The 20069-nt window shown below is 42.0% G+C and overlaps 2 protein-coding genes across 6 annotated transcripts in view; one reads left to right on the top strand and one right to left on the bottom strand.

Moving 5' to 3' along the window:
- Positions 1-20069, top strand: part of LOC143764688 (uncharacterized) — a 173644-nt gene that overhangs the window by 54316 nt on the left and 99259 nt on the right. The window lies entirely within an intron of this gene.
- The window catches only part of LOC143764690 (gastrula zinc finger protein XlCGF66.1-like), a 47213-nt gene continuing 42392 nt past the window's right edge, over positions 15249-20069 (bottom strand). For all 4 annotated transcript variants that reach the window (XM_077250527.1, XM_077250526.1, XM_077250528.1 and 1 more), the window contains 6 exons: positions 19607-19756; positions 19301-19480; positions 19094-19217; positions 18910-19010; positions 18623-18713; positions 15249-16341 (listed from right to left, as the gene is read on the bottom strand). In XM_077250527.1, coding sequence (XP_077106642.1) covers positions 15407-16341; positions 18623-18713; positions 18910-19010; positions 19094-19217; positions 19301-19480; positions 19607-19678 — 1503 coding nt within the window. In that variant the 5' untranslated portion in view covers positions 19679-19756 and the 3' untranslated portion in view covers positions 15249-15406. The remainder of the gene's footprint in view (positions 16342-18622; positions 18714-18909; positions 19011-19093; positions 19218-19300; positions 19481-19606; positions 19757-20069) is intronic.

Here is a 20069-nt window from a genome sequence, read left to right as displayed (position 1 = left end):
TTTTCCAGTATTTGTTATGTTCCTGAACATTTTTAATCATGTTTTATATTGATGAATAAACTTTTGTAGTTATAAATTTTGTGTCAGCTTCCAGGATTTTTTAGTGCACCCCATTTTTGAATATGGCGCATGAGAAATAAGTAGCAGACGTACTGAAGATAGACGTGCTGATGACCAGAACCCAGCGTTGTCCAACAAAGGAACTACAAGCTGAGATATTTCAAGGTAAGAAACATGGACGTCATTGCTTCTTTTTTTAAGCAAACTAGACTGAAATTTATGTCTTTAGACAAGTCTAACTTAGAAGTTTTATGGCTCAGCTTATATGCAGAATGAAAGACTGAAAATCTAAAGATTGATAATAAGATGTCTTTTAATAAAGAAATATTGAAAAATATTTTACAGTTGGTTGACGTATTTCACAAGTTTGTGTCAGAGAAATCCAAAAATGACTGTGTAAAATTACTGTCAAAGAAAGTAGTGATGTTCCCGAGATTGACTGTAATGTGGAGATGGAACAAGATGTGAGACACGTGTCTGTAACAGCCATTCAATGTGACTGCATGTATGAAAACATGAAAAAAGATGGAGGAAATGGGGGAGGAGATATGAGAATTGACGTAGAAGATGTACAAGAGACGGATGTACAAAGGCCACTAAAAATAGAAGACGACTCAGAGGCCCAACTCCAAATTAATGTTAGAAAAGACTTGTTAAAATTATGCAATTTCATTCCTGCATATGATAAAATCCATGTGCGTAGAAATTCAGAGATATTTGAGAGTTTTGCTGATAAGTTTGATTTAACTAATGAGGAGAAAAATCAGTTATTTAAAATGTGGCTTCCTGCAACTTTTTCCAGACGATTAACATTAAAAATGCAGTGTGATAATGAGTTATATGGAGATTTAACTGATACAGACAGATTAAAAATTCTCACTTTCTAAGGGTTAAATGAAAATTATCCAGATATTGATATTCTTCAAAAATTAAAAGGATTGGCCGGAAAGAATGTACTTCTTCATTCATGACCATATTTGAAAGGTTGTACAAAACTCTCATTAAAAATGTCAAAACACAATCAATGATAAAATGTTTTGTAAACAAATTTGGATTCCTAAATTCTGTATCTCGTGTTATTGCATCACAAAAAGCTTCTTTGTTTGAATGTGCGCAATCCCTTGACTTTGCTAGAAAACATGAGAATTGTGAAAGGAAAATAAATCGTACTAAGTTTGTAAAATTAGACAGGTTAAGATCTTATCAGAAGCCAAAATCAAAGTCTCCTAAACTGAGTTATCCCCGTAATCAAATTTATGAAGTACAAATAAAATTATATATTTGTTATAAGCCCTATCAAATGATCCAAGAGTCCACAGAAAAAGTTGTACAGAAAGAGTTAAAAACTGAAGGTTCTGACCTCTCTGTAAAATGACAAATGGCGGAAATTGATAGACAGAAACAGGTGACTTCTCAGAGTGACATCATGGGGGGTAAACTTAAGACTCCATTATCGGAGTTCTTGAAAGAATCTGTAAGTTTAAAAATGGCAATTTTAAATAGAGCTTTTCTGGACATTGACAGAGAAATAAGATTTGGTCTAGGAATTGGCTAAAAATGTAATTATATGTTGGGTAAAAGTGCTATACAATGTATTATTTAGTTATTTGTAATTATTTTAAACACTATAATTCTGTAGTTGCATAGTTTTTGTAGATATACAGTGCCTTGCGAAAGTATTCGGCCCCCTGGAACTTTTCTACCTTTTGCCACATATTATGCTTCAAACATAAAGATACCAAATGTAAATTTTTGGTGAAGAATCAACAAGTGGAAAAACAATTGTGAAGTTGAACAAAATTTATTGTTTATTTTAAATTTTTGTGGAAATTCAAAAACTGAAAAGTGGGGCGTGCAATATTATTCGGCCCCTTTAACTTAATACTTTGTTTCGCCACCTTTTGCTGCGATTGCAACTGTAAGTCGCTTGGGGTATGTCTCTATCAGTTTTGTACATCGAGAGACTGAAATTCTTGCCCATTCTTACTTGGCAAACAGCAGTTTTCAGCTCTTTCCACAGATTCTCAATAGGATTGAGGTTTGGACTTTGACTTGGCCATTCTAACACCTGGATACGTTTATTTGTGAACCATTCCATTGTAGATTTTGCTTTATGTTTGGGATCATTGTCTTGTTGGAAGATAAATCTCCATTCCAGTCTCAGATCTTTTGCAGACTCCAATAGGTTTTCTTCAAGAATGGTCCTGTATTTGGCTCCATGCATCTTCCCATCAATTTTAACCATCTTCCCTGTCCCTTCTGAAGAAAAGCAGGCCCAAACCATGATGCTGCCACCACCATGTTTGACAGTGGAGATAGTGAGATCAGGGTGATGAGCTGTGTTGCCTTTATGCCAAACATATTGTTTGGCATTGCTGACAAAAAGTTAGATTTTGGTTTCATCTGACCAGAGCACCTTCTTCCACATGTTTGTTTTGTCTCCCAGGTGGCTTGTTGCAAACTTTAAACAACACTTTTTATCGATATCTTTGAGAAATGGCTTTCTATTTCAAACGAATTATCATCTAAAGACTGTGTTTTAAAAGAACCAAGAAGAAGACAAAAGACATCAAGATGAAGACCATATGACATCAGATGATTATCGGACCTGTGGTATTTAGATTTAGGGAAGTATAATGATACATTTTACATGAATATTGGTCATGGCTTACCATAATATGAATTCTCATATCGCAATTATGTTATTGAATACGTATAACAATAATCTGATATTATTATTATGGACATTAAATGATTTTGCTAAAGAAGAAGAAAAGAAGAAAGAAGATCTTATTATGATCAATATATCTACTTTGAGGGTTCTAATTAATATCTGTCACCCTCAAAAGGGGGAATTGTTAAATATGAATTATTGGTTATTGATTTATTACACTCAATTCTATACTGAGCACATTGCCTTTTGCTAACATTACATGTATTGCTCCTGTATATTTAGCTCAGAGTAAAAGTTAACGCTATATAGAGAGAACACATGCTCTATGGGACATATATAACCACTACTCAAGAGGTAGTCACCGGAAATGGTCTTCCAACAATCTTGAAGGAGTTCCCAGAGATGCTTAGCACTTGTTGGCCCTTTTGCCTTTACTCTGCGGTCCAGCTCACCCCAAACCATCTCAATTGGGTTCAGGTATGGTGACTGTGTAGGCCAGGTCATCTGGTGTAGCACCGCATCACTCTCCTTCTTGGTCAAATTACCCTTACACAGCCTGGAGGTGTGTTTGGGGTCATTGTCCTGTTGAAAAATAAATGATGGTCCACCTAAATGCAAACCAGATGGAATAGCATGCTGCTGCAAGATGCTGTGGTAGCCATGCTGGTTCAGTATGTCTTCAATTTTGAATAAATCCCCAACAGTGTCACCAGCAAAGCACCCCCACACCATCACACCTCCTCCTCCATGCTTCACAGTGGGAACCAGGCATGTAGAGTCCTTCCGTTCACCTTTTCTGCATTGCACAAAGACACGGTGGTTGGAACCAAATATCTCAAATTTGGACTCATCAGACCAAAGCACAGATTTCCACTGGTCTAATGTCCATTCCTTGTGTTTAGCCCAAACAAGTCTCTTCTGCTTGTTGCCTGTCCTTAGCAGTGCTTTCCTACCAGCTACTTTACCATGAAGGCCTGCTGCACAAAGTCTCCTCTTAACAGTTGTTCTAGAGATGTGTCTGCTGCTAGATCTCTGTGTGGCATTGACCTGGTCTCTAATCTGAGCTGCTGTTAACCTGTGATTTCTGAGGCTGGTGACTCGGATAAACTTATCCTCAGGAGCAGAGGTTGACTCTCGGTCTTCCTTTCCTGGGGCGGTCCTCACGTGAGCCAATTTCTTTGTAGCGCTTGATGGTTTTTGCAACTGCACTACACTTTCAAAGTTTTCCCAATTTTTCGTACTGACTGACCTTCATTTCTTAAAGTAATGATGGCCACTCGTTTTTCTTTACTTAGCAGCTTTTTTCTTGCCATAATACAAATTCTAACAGTCTATTCAGTAGGACTATCAGCTGTGTATCCACCAGACTTCTGCACAACACAACTAACTGATGGTCCGAACCCCATTTATAAGGCAAGAAATCCCACTTATTAAACCTGACAGGGCACACCTGTGAAGTGAAAACCATTTCCGGTGACTACCTCTTGAAGCTCATCAAGAGAATGCCAAGAGTGTGCAAAGCAGTCATCAAAGCAAAAGATGGCTACTTTGAAGAACCTAGAATATAAGACATATTTTCAGTTGTTTCACACTTTTTTGTTAAGTATATAATACCACATGTGTTAATTCATAGTTTTGATGCCTTCAGTGTGAATTTACAATTTTCATAGTCATGAAAATACAGAAAAATCTTTAAATGAGACGGTGTGTCCAAACTTTTGGTCTGTACTGTGTATATATATATATATATATATATATATATATATATATATATATATATATATATATATATATATATATATATATCTATCCATCCTACTATGTAATTGTCTAAGGGGTACTTCCGTCTGTCTGTCCCGGATATTCATTGGTCGCGGCCTCTGTCTGTCATGGAATCCAAGTCGCTGATTGGTCCCTCCCTACTCCCCTGCAGTCAGTGCCCGGCGCCCGCTCCATACTCCCCGCAGTCACCGCTCACACAGGGTTAATGCCAGCGGTAACGGACCGCGTTATGCCGCGGGTAACTCACCTTCCGCCACCTTTCCTGCTCCTCGCGACGCTCCGGTGACCAGTCCATGCAAGCGGCAGGTTCCGTTGGCAAGGATGGTCTGCGCGAAGGACCTGCCGTGACGTCACGGTCATGTGACCGCGACGTCATCACAGGTCCTGCGCGCCTGCGCGAGAAGGAGGCGACAGAACTACAAGGCGCCCTCGGAAGGTGAGTATATGTTTATTTTTTAACCTGTGACATACGTAACTGGGCAATATACTACGTGGGCTGGGCAATATACCACGTGGACATGCATATTCTAGAATACCTGATACGTTAGAATCGGGCCACCATCTAATATATATATATATATATTTCTTTTTTTTTTCTTTTTTCACGAATATTTGAGCCCATGGATCCATTCTATGTCCTTTTTGCAAGCCGGCGAGAAAGTCTCGCCCTATGGATGCCATATGAAGGTTTACATGCGCAAAATACTGTAATTATATATATATACGTGTGTGTGTGTGTGTGTGTGTGTGTGTGTGTGTGTGTGTGTGCGTGCGTGCGTGCGTGCGTGCGTGCGTGCGTGCGTGCGTATATATATATATATATATATATATATATATATATATATATATATATATATATATATATATTCATATACATACACACTGCTCAAACAATAAAGGGAACACAAACAACAGAATATACCTCCAAGTAAATCAAAAACTTTTGTGACATCAAACTGTCCACTTAGGAAGCAACACTGTTTGACAATCAATTTCAGATGCTGTTGTGCAAATGGAATAGACAACAGATGGAAATTACTGGCAATCATCAAGACACACTCAATAAAGGAGTGGTTCTGCAGGTGGGGATCACAGACCACATCTCAATACCAATGCTTTCTGGCTGATGTTTTGGTCACTTTTGAATGTTGGTTGTGCTTTCACACTCATGGTAGCATGAGACGGAGTCTACAACCCACACAAGTGGCTCAGGTAGTGCAGCTCATCCAGGATGGCACATCAATGCGAGCTGTGGCAAGGTTTGCTGTGCCTGCCAGCGTTGTGTCCAGAGGCTGGAGACGCTACCAGGAGATAGGCCAGTACACCAGGAGACATGAAGAGGACTGTAGGAGGGCAACAACCCAGCTGCAGGACCGCTACCTCAGCCTTTGTGCAAGGAGGAACAGGAGGAGCACTGCCAGAGCCCTGCAAAATGACCTCAAGCAGGCCACTAATGTGCATGTGTCTGCACAGTTAGAAACTGACTCCATGAGGATGGTCTGAGTGCCCAACATCCACAGATGGGGGTTGTGCTCACAGCCAAACACCGTGCAGGACACTTGGCATTTGCCACAGAACACCAGGATTGGCAAATTCGCCACTGGTGCCCTGTGCTCTTCACAGATGAAAGCAGGTTCACACTGAGCACATGTGACAGAGTCTGGAGACACTATTGAGAGTGATCTGCTGCCTGCAACATCCTTCAGCATGACCGGTTTGGCAGTTGGTCAGTAATGGTGTGGGGTGCCATTTCTTTGGAGGGCCGAACAGCCCTCCATGTGCTCGCCAGAGGTAGCCTGACTGCCATTAGGTACCGAGAGGAGATCATCAGACCCCTTGTGAGACCATATGCTGGTGCGCTTGACCCAGGGTTCCTCCTAATGCAGGACAATGCCAGACCTCATGTGGCTGGAGTGTGTCAGCATTTCCTGCAAGATGAAGGCATTGAAGCTTTGGACTGGCCAGCCCGTTCCCCAGACCTGAATCCGATTGAACACATCTGGGACATCATGTCTCGCACCATCCACCGTCACTTTGCACCACAGACTGTCCAGGAGTTGGAGGATGCTTTAGTCCAGGTCTGGGAGGAGATCCCTCAGGAGACCATCCGCCGCCTCATCAGGAGCATGCCCAGGCATTGTAGGGAGGTCATACAGGCACTTGGAGACCACACACACTACTGAGCATCATTTCCTTGTCTTGAGGCATTTTCACTGATGTTGGATCAGCCTGTAACTTCATTTTTTCATTTTCCACTTTGATTTTGAGCATCATTCCAACTCCAGACCTCCGTGGGATATTAGTTGTGATTTACGTTGATCATTTTTAGGTTTTATTGTTCACACATTCCACTATGTATTGAATAAACATTTACAACAGGAATATTTCATTCAGTGATATCTAGGATGTGAGATTTTAGTGTTCCCTTTATTTTTTTGAGCAGTACAGACAGTTAAGTCCATATATATTTGGACAGAGACAACATTGTTCTAATTTTGACTATAGACATTACAACAATGAATTTTAAACAAAACAATTCAGATGCAGTTGAAGTTCAGACTTTCAGCTTTCATTTGAGGGTATCCACATTAAAATTGGATGAAGGGTTTAGTAGTTTCAGCTCCCTAACATGTGCCACCCTGTTTTTAAAGGGACCAAAAGTAATTGGACAATTGACTCCAAGGCTATTTCATGGACAGGTGTGGGCAATCCCTTCGTTATGTCATTCTCAATTAAGCAGGTAAAAGGCCTGGAGTTGATTTGAGGTGTGGTGCTTGCATTTGGAAGGTTTTGCTGTGAAGTAAACATGCGGTCAAAGGAGCTCTCCATGCAGGTGAAACAAGCCATCCTTAAGCTGCGAAAACAGAAAAAACCCATCCGAAAAATTGCTACAATATTAGGAGTGGCAAAATCTAGTTTGGTACATCCTGAGAAAGAAAGAAAGCACTGGTGAACTCATCAAAGCAAAAAGACCTGAGCGCCCACGGAAGACAACAGTGGTGGATGATCGCAGAATAATCTCCATGGTGAAGAGAAACCCCTTCACAACAGCCAACCAAGTGAACAATACTCTCCAGGAGGTAGGCGTATCAATATCCAAATCTACCATAAAGAGAAGACTGCATGAAAGTAAATACAGAGGGTTCTCTGCACGGTGCAAGCCATTCATAAGCATCAAGAATAATAAGGCTAGACTGGACTTTGCTAAAAAGCATCTAAAAAAGCCAGCACAGTTCTGGAAGAACATTGTTTGGACAGATGAAACCAAAATCAACCTCTACTAGAATGATGGAAAGAGAAAAGTATGGCAAAGGCGTGGTACAGCTCATGATCCAAAGCATACCACATCATCTGTAAAACACGGCGGAGGCAGTGTGATGGCTTGGGCATGCATGGCTGCCAGTGGCACTGGGTCACTAGTGTTTATTGATGATGTGACACAGGACAGAAGCAGCCGAATTAATTCTGAGGTATTCAGAGACATCCTGTGTGCTCAGAACAAGCCAAATGCAGCCAAACTGATTGGTCGTTGTTTCATACTACAGATGGACAATGACCCAAAACATAAAGCCAAAGCAACCCAGGAGTTTATTAAAGCAAAGAAGTGGAATATTCTTGAATGGCTGATCTCAACCCAATTGAGCATGTGCAGCGCCCCAGAGTTCTGGTCGTTGCAGTACTGTGGCTCCGCCGCTAAGGGGGGGGGCTATGGTACGTCTGATGGCACTGAAGGAGTTCATCTGACCAGGTATCACATACACCAATACATTTCACAGTCGGGCCTCCAGGGGGAGCTAAGGGTGCTATTTATTAGGCCACTCCTCACCGTGTGGGTAAACTGGGGGTCAGGCAGGAAGTTAGTTCAGAAAGCTGACTGGGTTGGAACCAGGCAACACCTTGTGGCAGAGGGTGTTGTGGGGGAAGATTCGGTAGGGTCCCTGTCAGGTTTGGGACCCTGACAAAGGCCTGGCAAACAGAGAGAAAGCTACGGGACCGCGCCTGCACTTTATAGCGGCGGTGCCCTAAGAAAGGGACAAGAAGCGAGATTTATTGTGCTGAGTGAGAAACGAGATCAAAGCAAGAAGGAGAATACCAGTAGGAGTCGTGCTGTAAGACCGAGGCAACATCCTACTGAGGCACACAACCGGCGGCCGGAACGCCGAGGAAGTATTTCTATATATATATAGCTCCAGGCAATACTTCAAACCAACGGCAGGACAGTCAGTCACAGGCGGGCTGTCTCACCCAAATCACCAAAGAAGACATAGGGGGCAACCTGTGGAGAGGGGCGACTCTAGGGTCCCGGAAGAGCTCCGAGCCTACACGTCATACGGGTGCGTCCCAACCGTAACATCAGGGAGGGACGGATTAGCAGAACATCATCTAATCGAGTTGTGAGGGAACATCAGAAACAGACACAACAGTTGTGGGGACTATCCCGTAAGCACAGCAGGGGAGGACCACAACACATAGCGCTAGCAGGAAGGCACAGATTTCCACCTGCAAAGAGAACTCTGGAGGTGCCATTGGACCGGCCGGACTTGCGCAGCCTGGTGAACCGTATTCCGGACTGAGGACCCAGAGACCTTCAGTAAAGAGGTAAAGAGACTGCAACCTGGTGTCCTCGTTATTTACTGCACCGCACCACCACCACCATCCACATCTATTACTGTACGCCCCTCAGCAGGGTCACGGACCGGGTCTAGCCACCGTGACAACCCCAGAGCAGAGACTTAGAGGCCCGGTACCGGGTACCCCTCGGCCCTGCGGCAGTGGGGGCGCTACACATGCATTTCACTTGTTAAAAACTAAACGTCAGATAGAAAGGCCCACAAACAAACAGCAACTTAAAACCACCGCAGTGAAGGCCTGGCAGAGCATCAAAAAGGAGGAAACAGCGTCTGGTGATGCCCAGGAGTTCAAGACTTCAGGCAGTCATTGCCAAAAAAAGGTTTTCAACCAAGTACTAGAAATTAACATTTTATTTAAAATTATTTAGTCTGTCCAATTACTTCTGGCCCCTTTAAAAACAGGTTGGCACATGTTAAGGAGCTGAAACTCCTAAACCCTTCATCCAATTTTAATGTGGATACCCTCAAATTAACCCCTTTCTGCCATTGGACGTACTATTCCGTCCATGTGGGGTGGGCCCTACTTCCCAAGGACGGAATAGTACGTCCAGCGCGATCGGCCGGGTGTCAGCTGCCTATCGCAGCTGACATCCGGCACTATGTGCCAGGAACGGTCACGGACCGCCCCCGGCACATTAACCCCCGGCACAACGGGATCAAACATGATCGCGGTGTGCCGGCGGTACAGGGAAGCATCGCGCAGGGAGGGGGCTCCCTGCGGGCTTCCCTGAGACCCCCGGAGCAACGCGATGTGATCGCGTTGCTCCGAGGGTCTCCTACCTCCTTCCTCGCTGCAGGTCCCGGATCCAAGATGGCCACGGCATCCGGGTCCTGCAGGGAGGGAGGTGGCTTACCGAGTGCCTGCTCAGAGCAGGCGCTGGTAAGCCTGCAGTGCTCTAAGTCAGATCGGTGATCTGACAGAGTGCTATGCAAACTGTCAGATCACCGATCTGTGATGTCCCCCCCTGGGACAAAGTAAAAAAGTAAAAAAAAAATTCCTAAATAAATAAATAAAAAAAAATAAAATATTCCCATAAATACATTTCTTTATCTAAATTTAAAAAAAAATCAAACAAGAAAAGTACACATATTTAGTATCGCCGCGTCCGTAACGACCCCACCTATAAAACTATATCACTAGTTAACCCCTTCAGTGAACACCGTAAAAAAAAAAAAAAAAAACACGAGGCAAAAAACAACGCTTTATTCTCATACCGCCAAACAAAAAGTGGAATAACACGCGATCAAAAAGACGGATATAAATAACCATGGTACCGCTGAAAACTTCATCTTGTCCCGCAAAAAACGAGCCGCCATACACCATCATCAGCGAAAAAATAAAAAAAAGTTATAGTCCTCAGAATAAAGCGATGCCAAAATAATTTTTTTTTCTATAAAATAGCTTTTATCGTATAAAAGCGCCAAAACATAAAAAAAGATATAAATGAGGTATCGCTGTAATCGTACTGACCCGAAGAATAAAACTGCTTTATCAATTTTACCAAACGCGGAACGGTATAAACGCCTCCCCCAAAAGAAATTCATGAATAGCTGGTTTTTGGTCATTCTGTCTCACAAAAATCGGAATAAAAAGCAATAAAAAAATCTCCCGTGCCCGAACATGTTACCAATAAAAACGTCAACTCGTCCCACAAAAAACAAGACCTCACATGACTCTGTGGACTCAAATATGGAAAAATTATAGCTCTCAAAATGTGGTAACGCGAAAAATATTTTTTGCAATAAAAAGCGTCTTTCAGTGTGTGACGGCTGCCAATCATAAAAATCCGGAAAAAAACCCACTATAAAAGTAAATCAAACCCCCCTTCATCACCCGCTTAGTTAGGGAAAAATTAAAAAAAATTTAAAAAATGTATTTATTTCCATTTTCCCATTAGGGTTAGGGCTAGGGTTGGGGCTAGGGTTAAGGCTACATTTAGGGTTGGGGCTAAAGTTAGGGTTAGGGTTGGGGCTAAAGTTAGGGTTAGGGTTTGGATTACATTTACGGTTGGGAATAGGGTTGGGATTAGGGTTAGGGGTGTGTCTGGGTTAGAGGTGTGAGGGTTTCAGTTATAATTGGGGGGTTTCCACTGTTTAGGCACATCAGGGGCTCTCCAAATGCGACATGGTGTCCGATCTCAATTCCAGCCAATTCTGCGCTGAAAAAGTAAAACAGTGCTCCTTCCCTTCCAAGCTAACCCGTGCGCCCAAACAGGGGTTTACCCCAACATATGGGGTATCAGCGTACTCGGAACACATTGGAGAACAACTTTTGGGGTCCAATTTCTCCTGTTAGCCTTGGGAAAATACAAAACTAGGGGCTGAAAAATAATTTTTGTTGAAAAAAAAAATATTTTTTATTTGCATGGCTCTGCGTTATAAACTGTAGTGAAACACTTGGGGGTTCAAAGCTCTCACAACACATCTAGATGAGTTCCTTAGGGGGGTCTACTTTCCAAAATGGTGTCACTTGTGGGGGGTTTCTACTGTTTAGTTACATTAGGGGCTCTGCAAACGGAATGTGACGCCTGCAGACCAATCCATCTAAGTCTGCATTGCAAATGATGCTCCTTCCCTTCCGAGCTCTGTCATGCGCTCAAACGGTGGTTCCCCCCACATATCAGGTATCAGCGTACTCAGGACAAATTGGACAACAATATATAGGGTCCAATTTCTCCTGTTACCCTCGGGAAAATACAAAACTGGGGGCTAAAAAATAATTTTTGTGTGAAAAAATGTTTGTTTTATTTTTTACGGCTCTGCATTATAAACTTCTGTGAAGCACTTGGTGGGTCAAAGTGCTCACCACACCTCTAGATAAGTTCCTTAGGAGGTCTACTTTCCAAAGTGGTGTCACTTGTGGGGGGTTTCAATGTTTAGGCACATCAGTGGCTCTCCAAACGCAACATGGCGTCCCATCTCAATTCCTGTCAATTTTGCAGTGAAAAGTCAAACGGCGCTCCTTCCCTTCCGAGCTCTCCCATGCGCCCAAACAGTGGTTTACCCCCACATATGGGGTATCAGCGTACTCAGGACAAATTGTAAAACAACTTTTGGGGTCCAATTTCTTCTCTTACCCTTGGGAAAATAAAAAATTGGAGCTGAAGTAAATTTTGTGTGAAAAAAAGTTAAATGTTCATTTTTATTTAAACATTCCAAAAATTCCTGTGAAACACCAGAAGGGTTAATAAACTTTTTGAATGTGGTTTTGAGCACCTTGAGGGGTGCAGTTTTTAGAATGGTGTCACACTTGGGTATTTTCTATCATATAGACCCCTCAAAATGACTTCAAATGAGATGTGGTCCCTAAAAAAAAATGTTGTTGTAAAAATGAGAAATGGCTGGTCAACTTTTAACCCTTATAACTCCCTAACAAAAAAAATGTTGGTTCCAAAATGGTGCTGATGTAAAGTAGACATGTGGGAAATGTTATTTATTAAGTATTTTGTGTGACATATCACTGTGATTTAATTGCATAAAAATTCAAAGTTGGAAAATTGCGAAATTTTCAAAATTTTTGCCAAATTTCCATTTTTTTCACAAATAAACGCAGGTAATATCAAAGAAATTTTACCACTATCATGAAGTACAATATGTCACGAGAAAACAGTGTCAGAATCACCAGGATCCGTTGAAGCGTTCCAGAGTTATAACCTCATAAAGGGACAGTGGTCAGAATTGTAAAAATTGGCCTGGTCATTAACGTGCAAACCACCCTTGGGGGTGAAGGGGTTAAAGCTGAAAGTCTGAACTTCAACTGCATCTGAATTGTTTTGTTTAAAATTCATTGTGGTAATGTCTATCACCAAAATTTGAAAAATGTTGTCTCTGTCCAAATATATATGGACTTAACTGATATATATATATATATAAATTAAGAGACCACATCAAAACATTGTCATGGGCAGCCCGTTCTCCATACCTGAACCCTATTGAAAGTCTCTGGAATGTAATCAAGAGGATGATGGATAGTCACAAGCCATCAAACAAAGAAGAACTTGTTACATTTTTGCGCCAGAAGCAGTGTGAAAGACTGGTTTAAAGCATGCCAAGACGCATGAAAGCTGTGATTAAAAATCATGGTTAGTCCACAAAATATTGATTTCTGAACTCTTCCTGAGTAGTGATGAGCGAGTATACAGGTCCTTCTCAAAAAATTAGCATATAGTGTTAAATTTCATTATTTACCATAATGTAATGATTACAATTAAACTTTCATATATTATAGATTCATTATCCACCAACTGAAATTTGTCAGGTCTTTTATTGTTTTAATACTGATGATTTTGGCATACAACTCCTGATAACCCAAAAAACCTGTCTCAATAAATTAGCATATCAAGAAAAGGTTCTCTAAACCACCTATTACCCTAATCTTCTGAATCAACTAATTAACTCTAAACACATGCAAAAGATACCTGAGGCTTTTAAAAACTCCCTGCCTGGTTCATTACTCAAAACCCCCATCATGGGTAAGACTAGCGACCTGACAGATGTCAAGAAGGCCATCATTGACACCCTCAAGCAAGAGGGTAAGACCCAGAAAGAAATTTCTCAACAAATAGGCTGTTCCCAGAGTGCTGTATCAAGGCACCTCAATGGTAAGTCTGTTGGAAGGCAAAAATGTGGCAGAAAACGCTGTACAACGAGAAGAGGTGACCGGACCCTGAGGAAGATTGTGGAGAAGGACCGATTCCAGACCTTGGGGAACCTGAGGAAGCAGTGGACTGAGTCTGGTGTGGAAACATCCAGAGCCACCGTGCACAGGCGTGTGCATGAAATGGGCTACAGAGAAGCAGCACTGGACTGTTGCTAAGTGGTCCCAAGTACTTTTTTCTGATGAAAGCAAATTTTGCATGTCATTCGGAAATCAAGGTGCCAGAGTCTGGAGGAAGACTGGGGAGAAGGAAATGCCAAAATGCCTGAAGTCCAGTGTCAAGTACCCACAGTCAGTGATGGTGTGGGGTGCCATGTCAGCTGCTGGTGTTGGTCCACTGTGTTTCATCAAGGGCAGGGTCAATGCAGCTAGCTATCAGGAGATTTTGGAGCACTTCATGCTTCCATCGGCTGAAATGCTTTATGGAGATGAAGATTTCATTTTTCAGCACGACCTGGCACCTGCTCACAGTGCCAAAACCACTGGTAAATGGTTTACTGACCATGGTATTACTGTGCTCAATTGGCCAGCCAACTCTCCTGACCTGAACCCCATAGAGAATCTGTGGGATATTGTGAAGAGAAAGTTGAGAGACGCAAGACCCAACACTCTGGATGAGCTTAAGGCCGCTATTGAAGCATCCTGGGCCTCCATAACATCTCAGCAGTGTCACAGGCTGATTGCCTCCATGCCACGCCGCATTGAAGCAGTCATTTCTGCCAAAGGATTCCCGACCAAGTATTGAGTGCATAACTGAACATTATTATTTGATGGTTTTTTGTTTGGTATTAAAAAACACTTTTATTTGATTGGACGGGTGAAATATGCTAATTTATTGAGACAGGTTTTTTGGGTTATCAGGAGTTGTAGGCCAAAATCATCAGTATTAAAACAATAAAAGACCTGACAAATTTCAGTTGGTGGATAATGAATCTATAATATATGAAAGTTTAATTGTAATCATTACATTATGGTAAATAATGAAATTTAACACTATATGCTAATTTTTTGAGAAGGACCTGTATTCATTACTCGAGATTTCCCGAGCATGCTCGGGTGTCTCCGAGTATTTTGGTGTGCTCGGAGATTAAGTTTATATTGACGCAGCTGCATGATTTCCGGCTGCTAGACAGCTTGAATACATGTGGGGATTGCCTGTTTGTTAGGGAATCCCCACATGTATTCAAGCTGTCTAGCAGCAGCAAATCATGCAGCTGCGTCAACATAAACTAAATCTCTGAACACGCCAAAATACTCGGAGTGCCCAATCAGTGCTGCCATGACTGTCCCCACCTAAGAATAAGTCAGAGAGCAGCGGCAGCCCTGGCTTCCTGTTCAATATATCCGAAGGTGGGGACAGTAAAGCCAGCACTGATTGGGCGCAGGGCTCATGTGATGTAACAACCTCACATGAGCGCCGGCACAGGAGTATGAGTGTTTTTATTTTAATGAGACAAGACAAGGGGTTGTCCTAAGTAGTGGAGAAGACCTTTAAAAACATAATTTTCGGTTAAAATATTTCCCACATTCTAAACATGAAAAAGGCTTCTCCCAGTGCTCATGTTTATTAAAAGCTGATTTCCATGTAAAACATTTCAAACATTAAGAACATAAAAAAGGCTTCTCTCTTGTGTGAGTTCTCTGGTGCATGGTACGTTTTGATTTCTCTGCAAAACATTTTCCACATTCTGAGCAGGAAAAAGGCTTCTCCCCTGTGTGGGTTCTTTGGTGTATAACAAGATGCGCATTTTTATTAAAACATTTCCCACATTCTGGACATGAAAAAGGCATCTCCCCTGTGTGAATTCTATGGTGACTGACTAAAATTGATTTCTGCTTAAAACTTTTACCACATTCTGAACATGAAAATGGCTTCTCTTTTGAGTGAGTTATTTGGTGCATAACAAGATTCCATTTCTGGTTAAAACATTTCCCACATTCTGAACATGAAAATGGCTTCTCACCTGTGTGAATTCTCAGATGTTTGATTAGACTTGATTTTGCTGTAAAATATTTCCCACATTCTGAACAGGAAAAAGGCTTCTCCCCTGTGTGAGTTCTCTGGTGACTAACAAGGTGTGATTTCTGGTTACAACATTTCCCACATTCTGAACATGAAAATGGCTTCTCCCCTGTATGAGTTCTCTGGTGACTAATAAGATTTGATTTCTGTTTGAAACATTTCCCACACTTGGAACAAGAAAATCTTTTTTCTGCTTTGTGAATGTTTTGATGTTTAAGAAAAGACTTTGAGGGGAAAGCTATTTCCATATTCTGAACTTGAAAATGGCTTCTTTCCTTTAGGAGCAGTTCTTTTTTAAAGCTTATTTTGTGACTTTGACTTTCTTTAGTAATCGGTAATGAATCAGAAGACAGGACCTGTTTCAAAAGATCAGACGACAGATCTTTGATGGGAAGGGATGATGGTGTATCTGGAGTAATGGCATTCACTTTAGTTGTATCCTGTGGGATTTCAAAATCATCTGATTTAAAAACTGAAGAGGTCAGCTGTCCCTCTGATCTCCCGGGACAGTCACCTGCCAAAAATAAAACCAATTATTATTTTTGAATAAAAAAAATCCTTGAAATTTACATTTTTTAAAATTTCTAATTAAAACTGTCAGTAAAAATGGCAAGTTATGTAAAAATATTTAATTATTCACCAAGATAATGACAGTTCACAGTCGAATAGAAAACCTCACAGGATGAACCAGTGGAGCGTGGCGTGGTATTCAACTGTTTGTTCATTCTGCCTCCCAAATATGGAATAAAAAGCCACCAAACAATGTTATGTAGGCAAAAATAATACCAATATAAACTTCTACTCATCCTGCAAAAAACACATCATATGTTAATGGAAAAACAGAGGTTTCCACATTATCAGTGTCTCAAAGGCTCTTGAAAAGCAACATGGTTTTCATAAACCAAATCAGCAATATCTCTCCCAAAGTCAAATCTCCCCCTCGCTTCTGAGCCTTGCAGTGTGCCCAAACCACATTTAGCATCCATGTATTTGAGATTACTATAGTGAGAAAAAAAAAAAATCACTTAATTTGCGGTGCATTTGTCTCCTGGATCACAATCTAGGCACTATGTGTTGGGCAATAAAACTGCATATTTGCAATTTTCACTGTCTAACATCCATTGCATACTAATTTCCGGAATGTGGCTGTGGAGTCAAAATAGTCAATACTCCTATTGATTAATTCAGAGTGGGTTAAAAAATCCAAAATTGAGTCCCTTTATGGGGATTTTTACTGCTCTGGTGTTCTGCCATTTTGTCAAATTAGGGCTAATGATGTGTCCGATCTCCTCTGGGACCTACTCCTGCAACGTCTGCTTCTGCCACCAAGCCCCACCTTATTCATTCTGCAGCTGCACTGGTAATGGAGGAGACTTCAGAATCAGAAGACATGAGTGGCACAGGTTCTATCCAGCCACTAAGATTAGGGTTCCTGGGACCTGTAGTACCATCCAGTCTGGTGGTATGTGTGTGTGCTGTCCAGCTGAAGTAATGTTACCTGCTTCAGCCAATTGGAGAGCACCACACTACTAAAACTCAAAGCATTTTGCTGAAAGCTGCCAGATAGAGCCTCTGGTTCAGTCCTCTATGCTCAGCTCCCGGCTTGTGTACTTTTTTCCAGCTGTGATCCATACATGTTTGCTGACCATTCTTGCATCTTCTAAATTTTGTATTTTCTCTGTCCTCCTCATTCTGACCAAACTATCTGACTATTCTTCTTGCCTTCTCACTCTACATAACAGTAAGTAGCACTGTGACCCAAATCTAGGGGTCTCTGTGTAAGTTCAGATCCAAGAAGAGGGGTTAAAGGGAACCTGTCACCCCCTCAGGCGTTTGTAACTAAAAGAGCCACCTTGTGCAGCAGTAATGCTGCATTCTGATAAGGTGGCTCTTTTAGTTCTTGGTGCTGTAACTGCAGAAATAATCGATTTTGCAATTTGTCCAAAATACCTTGAAACAGTCCTGGGGGCAGGTCTTTCCCCCCCTAATGCAGACGCAGCACCGCCGTCACTCATATCCTCTTGGCGCCGGGCGCCAACTCCTCAGCGTTGTTTTGAACTGTCCTGGCGCCTGCGCTGTTATGTTATGCCTTGGGCATGCGCAGTTAGCGCTGCCCGTCTTCTGACATCATTTGATGTCTAACTGACTGCGCCTGTGCGGCCACGCTGCCAGAGATCCCGCCCTGCAGTGTCTTCTGATTTATTCACACTGCGGGGCTGGGATTCCTGGGCATGCGCAGTGCATATCTTCGCCTCTCACTCATCTCCCTCCGCCTTCTTCAGACTGTGCAGCGTCAGCTGATCCCTAATCGCCGTGGCATCGCATGGAACCTTCCCAAATGCGATGCCACGGCGATTACACAGCACATTCGGCATCACAGAAGGTAGACTCATCCAATAAGATATCAACGTTCTAGGAAGCCAACGGCATCATTACCCTCCGCTTTCTCTTACGGGCCCATCATAACATTTCTCTTCAAGTGATTTTCTAATTTGTCAGCACATTCTACGTAAGCTGTAATTTGGCTTTGTAGTTTACAGATCTCGTCAGGTAATGGTCAGCATCTTCTAATAACAGGGGGTAGGTGGATACTCCTGGTTAGAAGTCATATAGAAAAGGGCTTTCAATACCCAAAGTCATTTGAACAGTTTTGGATGGAGGAGAATGTGTTGGTCTAGAGGCAAAATTGTGATGACATGATTGTGATATGGCCGGACTACAAGACCGATAAAACAGCCACAGCCAGTGACTGAGAAAAATCTGTGACTACTCTGCATTTAGTGGTTATTACTCACCTGGGTAGTCATATGTAGTAATCGCCTCTTTACACTGCTCATCACCCCTCACATATGTCTCTGTAGTATTATTATGGGTCAGATCTTCACCCTGAAAGAAATATTATAAAAGTCACAGACAGATGGCGAAGTCACATCTATGATCAGCTCTAATCCTGCCATCTCCACTGTTCTCATTACACAAGTATAAAGCATAATAATGGTGAATAAAACAGGACTGACAACAAGACCTTCACAGCCATCTACACATCATAGTGGGTATCTCATGACACCTTCTCTCCATCTACCTGATTATCCAGAGGAACATTGGGATCTTCTTGTTTACAGTCCTGTGGAAGAAGAAGAGGACGGGGACATCTCTCTGGTGTTGTCCTCTTACTGGATAGATCTGGAGTAAACACATACAGAGACTGAATTCATTCTTTACATACAGATAATTATTGGCTGTGTATTTTTAGTCTTGTCTATTACCTGGTGATGTTAGGGGCTGGGGAACCTCCATCATGATGTCCTTGTATACATCTTTGTGTCCTTCTAAATACTCCCACTCCTCCATGGAGACATAGACAGCAACATCCTGACACCTTATAGCAACCTGGCACAAACAATAATACCGTCATCCCTCCGTTCCCTTCATAATGTTACTGTATAGTGTCCCAGCATTCCCAGCAGTGTCACCTCTCCAGTCAGCAGCTCAATCATCTTGTAGGCGAGTTCTAGGATCTTCTGGTCATTGATTTCCTCATGTATCAGGGGTTGAGGTGGAGGCCCAGTGATTGGGCTCAGGGGTCTTCCCCATCCCTCAGACTCAGGGTCCTGACAGTGTGTACTAGAGGTCTTCTTCACTACTGTGTAATCCTGGTTATGGAGAGACACATTAATAAATCTCACTCCAGTCATTTCCAGAGTCCTCTCCTCTCCAGTTCTGTCCATCTTTTATTCCCATAGATAATCATGTAATGTGAGGTCATCAGAATCTCTCACCTCTCCAGTAAGCTGGAAGAGAATCTCTAGGGTGAGTTGTAATATCCTCTCTGCCATCTTGTCCCTGTCCATATCCAAACTTGATGGGTAAATCAGGAAAATTCTCTTACATAGAATATCTTTACTGAAAGGGTCAGAAATTGTAGATACCTGAATGAGAAGATGATGAGCCGATGTAACATCATAGAAACCAGTGTAATAGTACTAATAATGAAGTTAATAAGGGAAGCATATGAGGAAATGTACTTTACAGTACATCTACACATTATATATATATCTATATCAAAAAAATCTGTGTGTTGTACCCATTGAATACAAAACCACATTTTTCACCTGGTTTGGGGGAAATTTTGCACGGCCCGTCTTTAACACCAGACTAAGAACACTGAACATTAAACCTCAGAATTTTCCCCTTTCACGAGATTTGGCCCCCGAATTTAGGCTCTATCGAAGTAAACGAGAA

This window comes from Ranitomeya variabilis, chromosome 4, assembly GCF_051348905.1.
Source record: "Ranitomeya variabilis isolate aRanVar5 chromosome 4, aRanVar5.hap1, whole genome shotgun sequence".
Classification (NCBI taxonomy): Eukaryota; Metazoa; Chordata; class Amphibia; order Anura; family Dendrobatidae; genus Ranitomeya; species Ranitomeya variabilis.
Note: the sequence above shows the minus strand (reverse complement) of the source record. Positions and strands in the feature narration are given on the sequence as shown.